Raw genomic sequence first — 18024 nt, forward strand, 5'->3', positions numbered from 1 at the left:
GCAGTTAAAACTAGTGTCCTCGTTCCCGGAGCCCTCTAGATGGCGCTGTAAAATCTTTGGATTTGAACAACCATTTCATTGAAACCACCTACTGAGCTCTTGGTTTAAAATCCCACTCATGAAAAGCAGTTCCAAGTGGAAATTCAAAGGCAACAAGAGCAGCTCTTATACCTCAGCTACATTCTTGCCTGACGGTGAAAGACACTGGACAGGAAGGTCGCAGCAATGCAGGCTCCCAAGCCGCCACGACGACATTGTTTTCAAACAGTGCTGCATAGAGTTGCAGGACAATCACCTGGAGAAACAAATGAGAAGTCAGGTGGGATATAAAGGATGGAACATAGGATGTTAAGGAGCACCATTTTGAGCACAGGAACAACTTTATTGCAGGACATTCACGTTATCTTCATTCTACCAGTTAGTTGGAGTCCTCTAAGGGCAGTACCGTCAGAAAACAGCAGGTATTCTACACAGGTAAAACACGGCTCAGCACTCACGAGAAAAAAAGCTACAAGCAAAGTAATGCGCGTGGGGGGAAAAATAATCCGGTAAAACCCTTTAAAAACACTTGTTAGAAATGTGGCCCAAGGTAAAATGCTGATATGCAGTCAGATGATGGCAGAACTTCAAACCAACATTTGCATTTAAATAAATAAACAATAAATAAAAACAATGGCAGTTTAAAAGTGGACAGGTCTAAGATGGGATCAGTCGGGTTCATGTGGCGGCACTGAAAGGTTGTGGACTTGGATTCTTAGTTCGGATGCATCCAATCTGAATAGTGTTCGACCGTAACTGTAATTTGACACAAAGTGAATGGCATTTCAAAAGGCGTCGAGATTCATGAAGTGTCACGTTCGGTGTGTCAGGTCTTCACCTTCAGATGAGTCAAGCGAGTTGTGATCTCCTTCACAAATTCAGTCTCTGTTCTACAGCGGTGGCCGGTGCAAATCCCAGCAGACTTAAATCACCTGCATAAAACCTACAACAAGACTGAACCATTAACATTTTCACCTGCACAGTGGCGCCTAAAGGGAGGAAACTAGAGCACGAAAAGGGCAGTGAATCAAGAACATAGAGGCCAAAGAACTCCACTCAGAGCTGGTCTCACCTGTAGACTTGGCAATGAACTGCTCGAATCCGTTTTCACTCACTCTTCATTTTTACTTTTCTAATTCGGGCTAACACTCATAGGCTTGTTGTGTTGCAGTTACAGGACGGATATGTTGCCACTCTCACCCGCTAAAATCTGTCAGGAATGAAGTTCAAATTGCACATAACACTGATTCAACTTTGGCAAATGAAACAAAAAAAACAGCAGTGGATCAACACGAAGGCTGTCATGTGGAGTTGAGATGCTAAAAAAGAAAAGGCGTTCTTCTTCTAAAGTTCGGCCGTCGCTGACGATGAGGAGTAAGACTTGGAGGAAGGGTGGAAGGGAAAATGTTCGTGTAAGACTTCACCCCGTCTTCGCTCCATCGAGTTCGTGAAGACAACGCAGTTACAAAAATCTCCTCTGGAGTTCCGTTCAAGTCTCTCTCTTTCAGAGTCTCGGGACTTTCGCCCGCTTCTTTCTTAAGGAAATAGAGCCCCTGGAGGTCATAGGTCAGTGACCTTGTTTTCCACAGCGGCGGCGATCTGCTGGAGCCTGTAACCCAGCTGCATCTTCTGGGCCGTGGCGTCCTCCTCCAGAGCCGTGATGATCTGGAACACGAGAGATAAATCCAGGCTTTGTAATATTTGATTTACAACAGAGCCAGTTCAACAAACTCTGACTTAAGTTTATCTGATATCCAGCTGTTGGATAAAAACAATTCAGATCAATTCTGTTCAAATACTCGCACTAATCTCTAACCTTACCTGGTCGTAGTACTTGTTGATGTACTTGTACAGCTCGTGTAAGGCCACCAGGCAGTTGACCTCGGCAGCATAATTCTGTATCAGAGCAAAAATAGCCGAGCAGGGAAACATCAGATGGCGGCGGCCGTTAAAAACCGACATTCATATTTTATTTCTAACTACACATCTATCATGGTCGGCGCCCACTCAGCTGGAAACGGCTGAGTCCCGGAATGATTTATGTGTTCAACCTCTGCCGAAAGACAGGATGTTTTTTATAACATGCAGGAGCAGGAGAAGGAGAAGGAGAAGGTAACGTACGCGGGAGAGTTCTGCCAGAGCCGAGTTCATCTCCTGGTCACTGGCCGAGATGGTCTGTCGGATGTCGGCGTAGTACCTGCGGGCACGGGGAGTTAGCAGAGCGGGATGCGAGAAGTGCTTGTACGACGTGGAAAAAAATCTGTTCCGCTTTAAATATTTACACCTGCATCATATATTCATTCATCATTGATGTCATGTAACTTTCTGTATTTCTATCCTCATGACATGGCCATGAATCTGCAGCTGTCACGAACAAGACTTCCTCATCCTTCCTGACGGCTGACACAATACATGCATGCCAGCTTGTAAAGCACTATCATATGCTGTACTTCTCCAAGCTCAGTTCATGCTGAATATCCTCTTCCGCCGTCACTGACATTCCTGCAAAAGCTTCCAACTGATCCAAGGACCCAAAGAATACATTAGCAGGCTCAACAAGTACATAAATAACCCCACGCAGCGAGACACCACTCCCATCCCACGGCCGAAATTATGAACCAGGCTCCGATATTTACAGCCTGTAATAACTCCAGGTCTGACATCCTGACAAGACCACATTTTAAATATTTAAAGACTATAATAGCGCTGAGGTTTCCGATGGATCACAGACCGTAAGTGCTTTTAAACTTCACAAGAAAAAAAAAACTGGGTTCATCGAGCATCATGTTCACTGTAGTCCATTCATTTTGTCCAAAGAACATCTAAACTTATTGATCTGGGCTATAATTGGCAACCAAATGAGTCGGAAATGCAAGAAAAGCAGTTTTAATACACCAGAGAGGGAGCGCTGAGTTACGAGGAGCGCTACACTGACCTCTTCTGGCCGTAAGAGAGTAGCGACGTTCGAATCGGACACAAGAGTTTGCAGGATTTTATTTGACTGTGCTGCAGTAGAATTGTTAAAAACATGTGACTGAATAACTCTGTCACTTTTTGCACAATATAATCATAATAATGATACATCAGTTATTCAACAATAGAGTTTGGTGAGCAAAAACTAGACCAGTTTTTTCAATTGCATAACATGGCATAAACTCTGTTCTTCTGCCAGTTGAAGCAGCCTAGTGGTCTCTCTCTGACATGTTAAAACTGTGAGCAAGGGAAACTAAAATAAACAGTTTTCTGACTTGTTTGCTAACTGAATTAACATTCTGAAACTGACACAATCCATCACTCCCTGTGGTGGGATTTGTCGCTAAACCCCCCAATATGCATGACAACGCCGAGCTCTTATTTTCTACGTTCAGCAACCACTTTCTTTCAGTTGCTTTCTTCAGGGGTGGGCAGCTACTTCCACTAAGGGCCACAGTGGGTGCAGCTTCAGACCTCACCTCACCTTCTCACAGAAGAGGCGTCTGAAGACTGTAACGGCAACACTTGTTTGGAGGATGAGAACTTCTGAACTCCGAACGTTATTGCTGACTTGGCGAGCGCTCACTTCAACTATACATCTCTGTAGAAAACGCATCACGACTTGTCGATAAATGGACTCCATTTCAGGACAAAGTATATAAAGCCTGATTATTTGTTCAGCAAGATCATGAATGAAAGGTCATCCCAAAATGAAGTTACTCTTCAAAACAGTTGTCTATTGGCAGTGGGCTGAGCAGAGCAGCAGTAAGGCAGCAGACTGCTCCACATCCTCGCACGCATGGAAGCCTCGCAGGCTCAGTCTGGACTTTGTCTGCCACTGACAGATTGTCCTTCCCTCACGTGAATCCACCCTCACCCCCCCTTCTTTCCACACATTTCTCATGATACTAAACGCCCAGGGTCTGCTGGTCGAAAGGCTGCCAGATTCTTACCTCTCCACCATCTGCTTGTAGCGGGGGATGTCTCTGGCGTACAGCAACTTGTTAATGGGAGAGTCCTGAGGGACAAATACAGACACTTATTAACCCAGTCAGAGCTTTTACAGCTTGTTGCACGTAAACATCCACTTGTTGGCATATTGCATTTTAAACAGTCTTATCTGCCAACAGCCATTTACTAATTGAACAAGAGCAAATTCCTTCCGTTATTCGATGAGGTGAATATATTTGATCTGCAGCAGAGTCCCAGCAGAAGCGTTGATGGGATCTAACAAAGGTGGGGCGAGACTGAGGTAGAAGAAGCGGCTCACCCGCCCCAGTTTGTGGTCAGCGATGGTGCAGGAATCCATAAAGGTCTGGGCGATGACTGACAGCACGGCATCCACGTGGTCGGAGGTCTGCACGTCGAAGATGAACTGCGGGTTCTTCAGGATGTTGATCCAAAACCTCAGCGGTAAACTGGTGACGCAAATGTGACAGACGTGAATTCGGAGTCATATTGAAGCGTGGAGACTCCGCTCGCGCACCTGTTGGTCTTCCAGATGTGGATGGTCTCCGGGTCGGTGATGTTGTGCTGCAGGGCCTGCTCATCCAGCAGGTCGAAGAAGTACTTGACTGCCAGAGGAACGGGACGGCTGGTGCTTAGGATGGCAGTGAATAAATCATCGACAAACTTTTGCAGAGTGCCCTGAGGAGTGGAAAGCACTTGAATCATTAACTAATCTGATGATGATTTCATTCATTTATTCATTCAAGCTTGCTTTCTCCCCGAGATATGAGCAGTGGGGATCCAACTGACAGCCAGCGTCCTCAATCTAGATTTAGATTTGGAGCCTCTGACACGCCGCCTGCTTTCAGCCTCGATAGTCATGACGCTGGAACATACTAGGAGCAAGCTTCAGGAACTTTTTTTATATGAAATTGAAAGTATAAATTCTGAAGATACTAATTCAAGGTGATTTTTACAGGTTAAAGAGTGTCATGGTGCCAAAATACTGAGCCTCATCACAACAAACAGGTGAAATCCCAGGCGTGTTATTGACCTTAAAGGGATCAAAATGTGCCATTTTCACCTGTGTGTCCGCAGCTCCACGCACAGAGCCGATCTCCCGGAGGACCGGAGACAAGAAGCAGCAGCTGAGACCGGCTGTGGTGTTGGAACTTTGGACACGTGGGCGAAAACGGCGCATTTTGAATGCTTTAATGTCAATCGCACACGCGAGAAGTTGATGATTCCAGTTCAGAGCATTGACCAGTTTGTTTCATGAGTCAGTCTGGACGCTGGACCCCATTTTCAAAACTAGTTTTGGAGTGATCCTTATGCATTTTTTATCCTGGTGCACCACTGCACCCGCGGCTTATAGATGAACAAGATAAACAAGATCTGTTTTCCTTCTTAAATTTAGTGGGTTGTAGTCAAAAACAACAACAACACAACTTTTACCAGAACGCATCCATCTTATGATGCCAATGGGAAAGAAAGTATTCAGTTCCAAATCATAGATTTCCTTCAACAAAACATGTTTGAGATTAATATCTGCATATCTATACATCTTTATCACCATTTTAAACTTGCTTTTCAAACTCTTTTTTTAATGCAAATGTGATTCTATAGTGGCTGACCAGCCTCTCATCCCATGCAGCTCCAGATTAAACTTCACAGTTCAGTGGTCGTGTGTCCCACAGTTCATGAAAATGCCTTGGAAATGAAAGGTCTCCCGCAATACTCTACTTTCTTGACCCTGCCACCGGACACTGGACTGCCATAAAGTGCCTCAAAAGTGTGGAATAAAAACAAAGTCTTCTTGAATAACAGTCAGATCTGAGCATTAAAATGTTGCTAAAACTGATCTTTCTCTTCACTACCTTCATGGAGAGCAGTCGGGTCAGGTAGATCTCCGGGATGGCCTTGGCTCTCTCCCCTCCTCGCTCCCTGAAGCTCCCTCTTCTGTGCTTCGGCAGCTCGGATTCCTCACTGGCTTTCACCAAGTGCCAGAGTCTCACTCCTCCTTCGTCTCCGTCATCCAGCATGGGGGTCTCTGGGGTCAGGGAAATCCAGTGTGAGCATTGGATTACCATCCTGACAAACTAAGGCGGCCAAGGCCAAACACACTGCTGGGGATCATGTGACTCACTCTCTCCCGGCATGTAGTCGTGGCTGTCGTGAAGGAGATGCTTGGTGTTTCGGGGGACAAGGGCCACCGTGGCTCCGTCGGGTACCTGCATCACAAACGTTGATCAGACCTCGCACACACCGTGTCTTGTTTGGGCAGCACTCTGGTATAACCTTGTAGTGTTGCAGCGTATTAAGGCGCTTCCATGACCCCTGGACCACGGAAGTCAGGTCCTCATCTGACAGGATTAGGTGACCGGCCATGCCGGCACGCCACTCTGAAATAAATCAAATGTTACAAACATTAATCCTTTTCTGGCTCCTACAGTGGGGTAGTTACCAAGGGAAGCAGCAAATCCAGAACACCTGATTATAAAAGTACCATTTTTAGGAGGCGCTGCGCTGCTATAAACCACACAACAGTAACCGCAACTTAACTGTGCATTCAGTTTCAAATGTTTAGACTAGTAAAACAGCAACAGCTGTTGAGGGTATGATTCAGTGAGCTGCATTTTGGAAATTGATTTCAAATATATTTGCTAAAATATATATATATATATATAATATAATATACAGCAGTTACATTTAAGGGACATTTATTACTCTTCATTTTGTTCTGCATGTTGCGCATTAGTTTAAATACCTGCATTACGTCATTTTAATTTCATTCTCAAACTATAAAAAAGAAACTACTTTGATACTATTTGTGACAATAAACCACATCTGAATAATGTTTTAGGGTAAATTATTATGGTTATAAAAAGCGAATGAGTGAGGGTCACTTTCCGAGTCACTTACCGAGATGCAAGGAGTCAATGTGTGGCCTCTGAGAAAAGGATGTTCCTTTCCAGGTTTGTTCCAGAAGCTTCTCCTTCACCTGGGTGATGGTGTCGCAGTCCAGCACCTTCGCAGGCACCGTCTGAGTGGCAGCACCCCCAGTGGTGACACCGGGCACTACAACGTTCAGAGTCTGGAATAGAGACAGTTGCTAATAAATCACACAGAATATGTGTGGGAGCAGAGAGTCTTTGGAATCGCCTCTGACCAAGGTGCGGTACTCCACGTCTTCTCGGAGAAGCCGGTTGTCGTTCAGAGTGTACTTGGCTTTTCCGGTCACGGCGTCAACGGGACCCTTGTCTACCTGGTGTTTTATTGCTCTGAACAGCATGTAGAAGGACTCTCCCGCCGACTCCTGCATCAGGATGAATTCAGAAGGTCAAGGAACAGCTTCATCGGCCGGATGAATGTCATAACACTACATTTTAGCCAATAACGCGACCGATAACTTTTTAAGTCTCTTTGTCATCCATGCATAACATAGCAAAAACAATTGTCTGTGTTTGCTCCCCTGACTGTGTCCATGTTTCTGTTACATAAATAAGTGACGTGCTATGAGCAATTTGGCTCACTATCGATGCATTTTAATCACTTAAGAGATTAGAGATATTCGGGATATTGTGATCGTCTAAATATTAAAATTTAAATCTCCTGGTTCTGACATCTAAACGTCCTTGTTCCAGTCATGTGAAATATCTTTCGGCATCACAATAATTTAATGGATGCGATGAGCAAATCATCTTTCAACAGCAAATGTCTCAGGGAACAAAACAAGGAGGGAATCGTACCCGCAGGAAGGTGAAGAGACAAATGGACATCCAGTTGGTAAGAAGCTTCTCCACCACTGACTCGGTTCTGAAGGTGAAGAACACAGAGGAGCATTAGAGAACAGAGTACTGAAGGGCGAACACTTGTGCTTTATCACCTTCGCAGCATCAGTTTAGGATTCTTTGCCACGTACTGCTCCACCAGGTCGTTCAGCAGAGTCTTGAGGATGTCGGTGAAGTACTCCAGCTTTCCATGCAGCGCCACCGTCAGCAGCGAGGCCACATACGCCCGGTCCCGTGGGGAGAATGTCCTTTGGACCTCCAGAGTGTGAATAAACTGGAAGGAAAGCCAGTGGCAGGTCGGTGAAAACTGAATTATTGATGGCAAGACTTTGCCCTGCAACTCCTGACTGACCTTTGTCAGAAACAGTTTGCTGTTGAGCAGGTTGGACAACTGGACCAGGCCCTGCTCCACAGTCTGCCGTCGACTCTCTGGGACATCCAAATCTCGCCTCAGTGGTGACTCCTGGTGGCCAGGGAAGAAAATGCGCTCTGCGTAGGCTCTGTATTCCAGGAAGGGAATCCCCGATCCCACCAAGTCACTGGACATATCCATCATCTCGGTCATCAGGTCTGCAGAGAAACAGAAAGGTTAGTCTAAAGGCTCAAACCTAGCTTGATGCGTCATGACTGTACCTGTGAATTCCTTCTTGCAGCGGTCCCTCACGCTCGTCTCCAGATTCTCGAGCTGGATCTGCACCTTCTTATAGTCCCTCATCGCCTGTTTGCTTTTCCGCCTGGCAAGACATCACAGCAACATAAGAGATGCTAAAAAGCAGTTGGCACTGAGACGTTTAATTCACCTGTATATAAGGACAATGATGAGCACAATGAGAGCCACGATGGAGGCTCCGACCCCGACACCCACTTGGGCCTCTTTGGGGAAGGTGGACTGGGCCTGGGTGTCATACTGAACTCGACCCAGGGAGAAATTCAAGTTTCCCATTTTAACCTGAAAAACATTACACAGTAAGCGTCATCTAAGGTTCAACTTTCAAGCACAATAAACTGCTCTACAGTGTTAAAAATGCTCATTGGGTATGATACTTCCTGTGACACTGCTCAAACTTTATTTATCGTGATCAGCAGGAATTTAAAAAGATGAATTTAAAAAATACAATCCTCAACTTTCATCCTAATATACACTTACTGAAACTTATAAAGTCATGCAACACATAAATTAACTCTCAATACTTTATTTTTCACTTGGTTTCGACATCTTCTGGCTGACTCACTGTGAACTCCGGGAGCTCCATGATGTCCTGCTTCTTGTTGGACGACACTGATGGCTGTTGAGCAGGAGGCTCACAGTACAAGTGGTTGTGAGTCAGGGTCTTCACGGAGCACTGTCCTTCTCCTATCCGGGCTTCCACTTCATGTTTCAGAATGGCCAGGTCCAAGTTCTCCCCCTGGAGTAGACACAAGGTCTTAAACTGAACTCTGCCTCAGGGACACCGCTGGAGCACTGACCTCCACTGAGATGATGCTTCCTGGCTTGTGGTGGTATGGTTTGCTGGGGTCGTTGCGGTTCAGAGAGAAGAGTTTTGGGTTGGGTTCGTAGCTGAAGGCCTCGTTCGCTACGGTATGGAAATCGAAATGCAGACTGTCCAGCAGGAAGTGGACTTTCACCCGGGCTCTCTTGGCTTCTGAAGCCACCGCAGGTGTTGGACACAAAATAAGAGTGGAGCTGTTGACCGTGCAGAGAGTCTCATACTGAAGGTGAGAAGAGAAAGCACATTTCAGATGAAAAATGAACATGTTTTTAAATGCATCACACACCTGCTTGACTTGACACAAGGAGCCTTCAGGGCAGTCAGAGTCTGGAACGATCCTCCTCCATCGCTTCACTGGAGGCTGACTGTCTCTTCTTTTCATTCGGCCTTTGCTCCTCCGCCGGACGTTTCTCTTCTTCCTGGGCGGCAGAGTGTCAGGAGGACTGAGAGTGACGCGCATTTTGGGCTCCTGCACCACATCTAGGTTCTTGCCGGTGACTCGGATGATGCGGCCACCGCTGGGGACACAACAACAACAAAAATGAGCCAGTGGACACGGTAAGAAGTAAATGAAAAAGGAACAGAAACTGTCAATGCAGAAACAGCCACATGTTTGCATGAGTGCAAATCATAAACTGAACATGAACAGATGCAAATGGTCCATGCAAAGTCACCGGTGACAGGTGTATGCAAGACTGAAATTCACTCAAGCTCCCTAAAATGAACAGCCACTGAATTCTCCAAGGCTCACTTCCGTAAGATGACACTTCAAACTTCATTCTTTTCCCCAGGGACATCCACGTCACATCAGTCTTCTGCATTGACCTCTATCGCACTTCCAGCTATAAATTTAACATCACATTCAGAGGTTCTATTTTTGGAATGTTCTAATCTGATCTTGGCAGCATCACTGTCTGCACTCACTGACCCACTTTTTAAGGATATTGCAATGCAATTCTTTGTTGTTAAGACCTGTTCCTGTTCATTAGATGGTCGTACTCCAATGTACGAACCATTCCTGGTTAGAAAAATATATGAGCACAATATTGCATACTTTTCTCCAGGTTATGTTTGAATCACTCCATGCATTAACATGACATGTGGTCTGTACCTAAGCTGACTTGAGGGCTTCAAATATACTCATAGAACTGGAGCCAACTACAGCTAACTTACTTTCATTGCGACCTCTTTTCTATCCTACTCACAGAGAAATAAATTCAGTGTTTAATAGCAGACAAAATGTTTAGTTATTCTAGTTATGTACTGTAAGATGTTTTTTATACCATAATAAATAATAAAATGAACAAAAACATGGCGGAAGAATAAGAATAATAAATAAAAAGACCATATTATTGGAATCTGGTTATAAAGCACATTATAAATGTATTCATATGTTAAATTACTTCTAAAATATGAAATGTACATGTATAACTAAGGTCGGGCCAGAGCTCACTGGTAGCAAATTGTGCAATTATATATATATTTTTATTTTTTGTGTTCTCCAAACACAAAAAGATTGAATATTCGGGGCTTGAAATAGAGTGTCCGCTCCGCGGAGATCATGTGAGCAGATTTTCAAGCATTGTAACTGCAAGGAAAGACCACCTGACGAAGCTCTTGGATGGAGCAGCCGATGTGATGTTGGGGTTGTGGGTGTAACGATACATGACACCCTCCAGAGGGCGCTCCGCCCCACCAAACCGCACCATGATCCCGTGGTCTCCAGTTCTGTTGCTGCCTTTGGTCTGGCAGTTGATGAGGTCGTCGTGGATGTTGAGTCTGTGACAGAGAGTTGCACATTAACCACCAAAACACACACACACTCAGAGCATGTTTGCGACACCTACACGAGACACGGCACGCCGCCGATCAGGACGCTGATATCGCCCGGGTGCCCGGTTCGCAGTCGCCGACCTCTGACTGTCAGAGAGGTTCCTCCAGCTTTGGGGCCGTGGGTCGGGAAAATGCCGCTCAGAACAGGATCCTGAATAAATACATTTAAAAAAGGACAGAGAAAATAAGCTTCGGTGCAACAAAGCCAAAAGAAGAATCAATATTCCAGTTCACTGGTGAGAAAAAAACGGACACCAGAGGATTCTGGGAAACGCTGGAGGGTGTGCTTCCCAGTCTTAGAGGGAGCATCCATTGTCTTGTCACTGGGGCCAATTAACCAGCCCAGTTGTCAACGCTGCACTCACCATCATGTAAATAAGGAGCAGGCCGATTCAAACCAAGCATTTCACGTGCACACTGGGAGAGCGGAGACTAATTAATATCAACTGAGAGGAGGCGGCTGTAAATTGAATTAGGCCAGTTGAGCTGCGCAGGCTGGAGTCTAAGGATTATCAGCTGGAATCCTGGAAATATTTTCCTCAGAACCGCCTGTGTTCTGACCCAGAACAGGCTATGTTGACATTTAAAGATGTTTGACTTGAGTGAGGGCAAGTGTTGCCCATAACTTGCAGGTTTTCTCTCCTCGCTCCTCATGAAAAAACACTCAATATATCACTCCTTCTTTCACATGTTTATCGACCTAAAATGCAATTGGGTAATATTTTTTATAACTTGTTATAATGGCACAGAATGTTTCACCTGAAAGCGGAAGGTCTGAGCCGACAGGCCCAGTCCTCCTCCTCTCACTTTGACCGAGGCCTGACCGCTCCTCTCCCCTCCACTGCCGGTGGTCTCGCAGACGATCCTGTGCGGCACAGAAGACCAGTCAGAACCGATGATCCGAGTCCGAGTCAGAGTTCTCACTCGCCTTGACGAAACTTCATATCGGCTGTGGATGACGCTGCACGGAACGCCGGCCACCGTCACAGAGTTCTGGATGTCCTCCGCTCTCTGGCCCAGGTTGGATCCGGAAATGGTCACGACGGTGCCGCCTTCTATGGGGCCGGACGTCGGATCCAGCTATGGAGTCATTTTAAAAAACGATTTAACCCCAGTGGTCGACTCACTTTGACACAAGATTCGAAAGAGAGGGACTAATTGGGGAAAGCTGTGGACCATAATGACACCGTAGTTTAAAACCACAGAATCTGGGTGATTTAAATGGAGCTGTTTGTAAATTCCTTTAGCTGCCTCAAAGCTCAAGTGTTCTGTGACACACAAAACTTCACATAGATCTTGCCACAGAAAGCATGATACCCGGATTGATGTCCCTCATTCAACATGAAGTATTAAATGCTTACAAAGTGAATGACCGGCGCAGGACAAGTGTGTTTGACTTGATCGCTGCAGGAGTCCTTGTACACACAGCTGGAGCTTGTTGAGCCCCCGCACCAGACACAGCCGTACTTCGGGTCAGCGGTTCTGCAGCGGCTGCAGTCGGACCGCCCCACGGAGCAGTTGAACAGTGTCACTGAAACAAGATGAAACCCAGCCAAAATTGAAATAATGCCAATAAAAAAACAGACAAGCAAGAACAGCTGGAATAGGAATTCAAGTTATTAACACAAGTTGGAGAGGTAGACTAAATATTTCAGAATCAAGACGTCAACAATATGGACACAAGATGAACTCTCAAAGGCAATAGGCTCAGCAGGGATGGCATAAACAGACCTGAACTCCTTGGACACTTTGTGCCAAGAAAGTTCCACAGTGTACATCACAATGAGTGCTGCCAAGGGTCAGCAGACTAGTCCGGGCTCTTCATTTCTACTGCAAGGCCCATGCTAGCTCTCCACCATCAGCTCTATATTGAGGATGATCTCTCATTTTACCACAAGCACGGGTCATTGTAGATGACACTGGAAGGTTTACTGTATTGTTTTGACCTGCGATAAGTGTGGCAACACACTCACCGAAGAGATCATCTGCACTGTCGATGAGGAAGTTGTCTCTTCTCCGCACGTTGATCATGGCTGCGTATTCCTCCATGGCAGTTGTGTAGGCAAACTGAAACAGGTGTTAGGAGGCGTTATTCTTCCGACTCACCGCTCTGCACTGGTGAATTTGAGATCAACAGCAGCAATAATGGCTGAGACTCATACAGACACTGAAAGACTATTGACATCCGGCAGCGTATCGGTTTCTCATTTTGGGATCGTGACCTTCTGTGATTAGAGAATATAGTAAATCTATAAGTTTGTACTGTGACACACGTGTCACCAATATATCATCGAGACTGTCATGCTGGAGTCGGTTTGAAGACACACATTTCTGCAGTTTACGACTGAGGACATAAGTTAATAATGAGAGCGGTTCTGACCTGGTGTGGTTGGCAGGTAATAAAGAAGACTGATGGTTCTGTCAGATCTGCCTCCACAGTCGCTTCCACCACTACTGACCGGCCCTCGATATCCAACACACACTCGTAGTTGAATATCTCATCCTGAATGGAGAGGAACGACAGTTGAAATTCAATTCTAGTTGGACCTTACAGGAACAACAGAAAAACACTAAAAAGTATGTGAAGGTTAAACTTCCGTATCATTTTGTATATGAAAATACAGACAATAATTCGCTTGAAAAACAGCTTCAACATTCATTACCTGAAACAGGTCGAGGTGCTGTCCAACCAGGGTGATCTTCCGCTCAACATTGACAGGAAGCAGAGAGGTGTCCTGCACCTTCTCCACACACGGGCACTCACGCTGCAACACAAACAGTGTAGCCGTCATTCTTACCGAGAAACAGCCTGTTTCTCTTGTTTAACAACAGGTGACGCTGAACATGAAAATGAAAGACTGCCGGGCAGACTGACCGAGATCCGGGTTTGTGTGGTGTGCTAAATGGTGTGTGCTATTTAGACCTGTGAGGGGAGAGCGCCCAACTTGCTAAGACTGCTCCTACAATTTAAAGCAGCTGTGATGGAGACACACTGAAATCAGCTGTGTTTCCTGGTTTGCAGCAGACAGAAGTGGACCAAGCCACCGGCAACAACACAGGACCAAGGACAGCACCTTAAACTATGAAGCCATAGTACTTGAGCCATGATAATACATATAAATAAATAATATAATATAATAATAATATATAAATAATTGCTCATAAATAGAAGCCTACATGCCTGTTTGTTCTAGAATAATTCGACAGGACAGCTGCCCTTTTCCAGACTGCCGGGATTTCTACGGGCCATGTGGTCACCCTAATCGCATAATAATAAATAGACATCAGCCAATCATCCACGCTTTAATACTCTTGCCAGAGATGGACTGTTAAGCCCCGCCCTTTAAGACAGAGAGATTGGGGTTTAGAGTGCCACACTGCAGTCACATTGTGTGTTTGTGAGTGTTGTTTTTTTTTGTATAAGTTCTAGGTCAACGTGATAGTATTAAAAGTGAAGATATTATTCGACGGCTCAGGGATAAAGCTTCATAGAACATCTGCTATGAAGTGGAAATAGCCCCTGTTTCCTTCATGTCTGTGGGGCAGCACCTTAACTCACCAGGTAATCCATTTCAGGAGAATGAGCTTGGAAGTTGGCAGAGTCATAGTCGGCATCAGCAGCTGCTTCAGGTGTCTGAATATAGACCACAGACTGCATGGTAGTGTCTGCAGCAGACAAGCCTGTGGCAGAGACTGGCTCGATGTTTGTGTCTGCCTCGCCCTCTGGCTTCTCCCAATCCTTCACCAAAAGATCTGAGTCACTGTCTGTCACCAGCGGAACTTCCTCTCGACTCTCCATGGTTGAAAACACATTGAAAACCTCGCTAGGGACAGTGGGACTCTCTGGAGAAGAGCCAGCTACATCACCAGATGGTCCTGAAAGACCCTCATCATCGGCATCCCACATGATGCGAGTGGTACTGCTGGCCACTGTTGTGTCAATGATTTCATCAGCTACATCCACAGTTTCCATTATCATGCCTCCAACATCTTCTGCAAGTGTGGTGCCAAGGTTCCCCTCTGTTGTGCCCTGTATATCAAAGATGGCCTCCCCGGAGGAGCTGGCATCTGTGAGCGTTGTGGTAGCCTGGGTGGAGCTGATAAAGAGGGAGGTGGTGGCCAAAAGTGTGGGGGACTGAGCTTCAGGGGTGTTGGATGGTGTCACTAGGGTGGTGTTGGATGGGGCGACAGCTGCCGAGGTGGGAGCGGGCGTCTCTGTGGGTGGTGGCGGGGTTGTTGCTGTAGTTGTATCAATCGGAACAGTGGGAGGTAAAGGAGTCTGGGTTGTGGTAGGAGGTGGGATGGTGGTGGGTGCTGGCGGTTGATACTGAATGATAGCAGACAAATGGGGAGGGAAAAAGAAAGGAAGGGACAAAAAAAAATACAAAATTAGGATGGAACAATGGTGTGTTTACAATAAAAAAGCAACTTATGTCATAACAAAAGATAAAAATGGAGTCCATGTTGAACAATACATGGGCAAAACTGATAATGAAAAAGGTGAGGGACAAATGACCCACAAAAAAAATACTGACTGCACCTTCTATTTGTAATCTAACAATCAAACAAAGGACGCTGACTCACGTTTCGGTTGTAGACGGTGACTCCACGAGAGCATCTGTGTTCATGTGTGCAGACATGTTGGTGAATGCACCAGTTACAACCCCAGCGACTGCTGGTGCAACCTTGGCACCTGTGAGAGGTGTGGTGAGGATGATGACATCATGAGTGTGTCGATAAGATAACAGGTAACAAAATCCATCATTCTCATTGCGATACAACACCGAACAAAAATGATTCAATAGATGAAACTGTGCAACTAACACTACAAAATTTTAGAGTCAAAACTCTATCAATATTGAATTTTCTTTCTTTTTTTTGAAACTTTTGAAGTTCTTTAAATCCCTCTCGATTTTTGTCATGGTGTAGATGTGAAGCCGACTTACGGTCTGCGTCCAGACAGCTGTTGAACCAAGCTGCAGTTGTAGAACGTAAACTCCGTCTCTGCCACAGTCACGTTCAAGAATCGCAGCGAGAGAATGACGGCAACAAACTCTGGAAGACAGCGGCGAACCCATGGGTGTTGGAAGGGTTTCACCACAGGTGGGACAGCGTTCTAATCTCACCATCTCCGAGGCTTATGGGGGGCAGACTGCCGGCATCAGGAGTGGAACACTTGACTCCACTGTCAGTGAGCACGGCTGGTGTTTCTGTGTCCTGGAAGAAGCAGGAGTACGCTTCTCCTTCCGCTATGGACGGAAGACCCTCCACTGACACGGTGATCTAATTAGAATCACACGCAATGAGATTAATAAAAGCAAAATAAATTAACTTAAAATCCAATCAGAAGCAGCGGAGTCTGAAAACACAGCAATGTATGAGTGTATTATATTACATCAGCTTTCTCCCCGCGGCTGATGTTATAAAGGCTGAGCTGCTGGATGCTGAGACACTGCTGCGTCTGGTTGAAGCTCCACAACCACTGTCCGCGCAGAGCGCCGCGCTGGCACTCCCAGCGCTGACCACACCTAGAACCCCATGTGGAGAAGGGAGTGAGAGCTTGTTCCTCACATGGACAGAAACACATGAAACAGCAACTCACCGCCCCTCCAGCACACACCAACCGCAGTAGGGGTCTTTGGCAAGCAGACAGGTCTGACAGTCCATGTGGTCTCCACATTCTGCCACCGGACGCTTCTCCACCTAAGATTAAAATCATAAAACATAAAGCTTTACAGCCCAGCTGTACTAATACATGCAGCAACAATCATAATTCGCACAACAACTCAAACCACAAAAACCTTATGCAGCACGAGCGACTTGCTCTCAGCAGGGAGTGTGCCACAACAATCGGGGCCACTCTTCCTAATCGATACCATTGTTGTGTTTGCCTTTTGACCCCCTGCTGACTGTTGCGCCCTGCACATAAGGGCAGGTGACCTTCGACCTCCACGGCCAGCTGCCACAGTTTCTCTTTCTCCTCGCTATTTTGTGCTTTATTTCAGGAGTGAGACACAGCTTGAGGAAGTATCCAAGTCTGACAAACGATTGTTTGTCTGATGAATGACGTAGTCGACGTCTTGTGGGTGAAAAGGCTGCATCTGTTAACTTGGCCGACGGCTGCGTCCCACTTCTGCTTACAGTCATAACTGGGATCTTGGTCGTGACGCATTAGATTAGATTAGATGTATGACAGCCAACAATACAATGTCATATTTGGACAAAAATAAATGGTTATAAAAAACTAAAGAAGTTACCAGCAGCTTTTTCGGAGCACTGTATCAACAGCTATAGAAGTCATGAATGCGACCCCACGACAGAATGAAGTGTCAACACTGTGACAGCGTGATGTCATCAACAAGGGACAGCGCTGAAATATTCACGCGGTATCATCTTTTTTATCATCTTTTTATGGATATGAATGTTGAATGTGCAGCAGCACAAATCACTTTTAAAATGCTTATTTGAAGAAGTTCAAAAGTTTAAATGACAATGACCACAGAAGCAAGTTTTGAAACATCCAACACCATCCATTTCTACTGACAACTACGATCACGTGTACTTGTACATGGGACTCAACTCATGAACACAGCCAATGACTAGTTGACTATCAAAAGAGTCATTGCAGACCTAAAAAAAAAACGGCATAGCACTCAGCAGCAACAAATGCAATTGATGGTGACTGACACACAATTCATCATGCATGCACTCAAACACTTACACGACACACAACTCATGAATAAATAACATATTGTATGACACATAGAATGACACATAAGAAAGTCCCCACAACACACAAATCACCCAACAGAGCGAAAAGCAAATCAGCTCAAGCAGGTCGCGCAAGTAACTTGATCTACGGTGGCCTGAAGTGAACAAAAAGTGTTACAGCAATGAGTGATTTCAAGGATAAATATTTGCAGAAGTAAAAAAAAAACCCTATGTCACAG

At 45.6% G+C, this 18024-nt stretch overlaps 1 protein-coding gene across 4 annotated transcripts in view; it reads right to left on the minus strand.

The window, feature by feature from the left end:
* Positions 1 to 319: 319 nt before the first annotated feature.
* Positions 320 to 18024, minus strand: part of LOC128749919 (plexin-B1-like) — a 46940-nt gene continuing 29235 nt past the window's right edge. For 2 of the 4 annotated variants that reach the window (XM_053849926.1, XM_053849925.1), the window contains 32 exons: positions 16677 to 16777; positions 16470 to 16602; positions 16201 to 16357; positions 16021 to 16129; positions 15659 to 15767; positions 14634 to 15401; positions 13738 to 13839; positions 13455 to 13577; positions 13048 to 13141; positions 12436 to 12605; positions 12003 to 12154; positions 11834 to 11939; positions 11089 to 11225; positions 10847 to 11020; positions 9219 to 9759; positions 8984 to 9157; positions 8552 to 8700; positions 8385 to 8485; positions 8104 to 8321; positions 7847 to 8025; positions 7710 to 7776; positions 7130 to 7276; positions 6883 to 7054; positions 6259 to 6362; positions 6107 to 6191; positions 5838 to 6010; positions 4499 to 4659; positions 4283 to 4430; positions 3966 to 4030; positions 2161 to 2236; positions 1861 to 1935; positions 321 to 1704 (listed from right to left, as the gene is read on the minus strand). In XM_053849926.1, coding sequence (XP_053705901.1) covers positions 1600 to 1704; positions 1861 to 1935; positions 2161 to 2236; positions 3966 to 4030; positions 4283 to 4430; positions 4499 to 4659; positions 5838 to 6010; positions 6107 to 6191; positions 6259 to 6362; positions 6883 to 7054; positions 7130 to 7276; positions 7710 to 7776; positions 7847 to 8025; positions 8104 to 8321; positions 8385 to 8485; positions 8552 to 8700; positions 8984 to 9157; positions 9219 to 9759; positions 10847 to 11020; positions 11089 to 11225; positions 11834 to 11939; positions 12003 to 12154; positions 12436 to 12605; positions 13048 to 13141; positions 13455 to 13577; positions 13738 to 13839; positions 14634 to 15401; positions 15659 to 15767; positions 16021 to 16129; positions 16201 to 16357; positions 16470 to 16602; positions 16677 to 16777 — 5175 coding nt within the window. In that variant the 3' untranslated portion in view covers positions 321 to 1599. Of the gene's footprint in view, positions 1705 to 1860; positions 1936 to 2160; positions 2237 to 3965; positions 4031 to 4282; positions 4431 to 4498; positions 4660 to 5837; positions 6011 to 6106; positions 6192 to 6258; positions 6363 to 6882; positions 7055 to 7129; positions 7277 to 7709; positions 7777 to 7846; positions 8026 to 8103; positions 8322 to 8384; positions 8486 to 8551; positions 8701 to 8983; positions 9158 to 9218; positions 9760 to 10846; positions 11021 to 11088; positions 11226 to 11833; positions 11940 to 12002; positions 12155 to 12435; positions 12606 to 13047; positions 13142 to 13454; positions 13578 to 13737; positions 13840 to 14633; positions 15402 to 15658; positions 15768 to 16020; positions 16130 to 16200; positions 16358 to 16469; positions 16603 to 16676; positions 16778 to 18024 lie in introns of all 4 variants that reach the window. The other 2 variants (XM_053849928.1, XM_053849929.1) reach the window with 2 other exon arrangements.

Source organism: Synchiropus splendidus, chromosome 18 (genome assembly GCF_027744825.2).
Source record: "Synchiropus splendidus isolate RoL2022-P1 chromosome 18, RoL_Sspl_1.0, whole genome shotgun sequence".
NCBI classification, from domain to species: Eukaryota; Metazoa; Chordata; class Actinopteri; order Syngnathiformes; family Callionymidae; genus Synchiropus; species Synchiropus splendidus.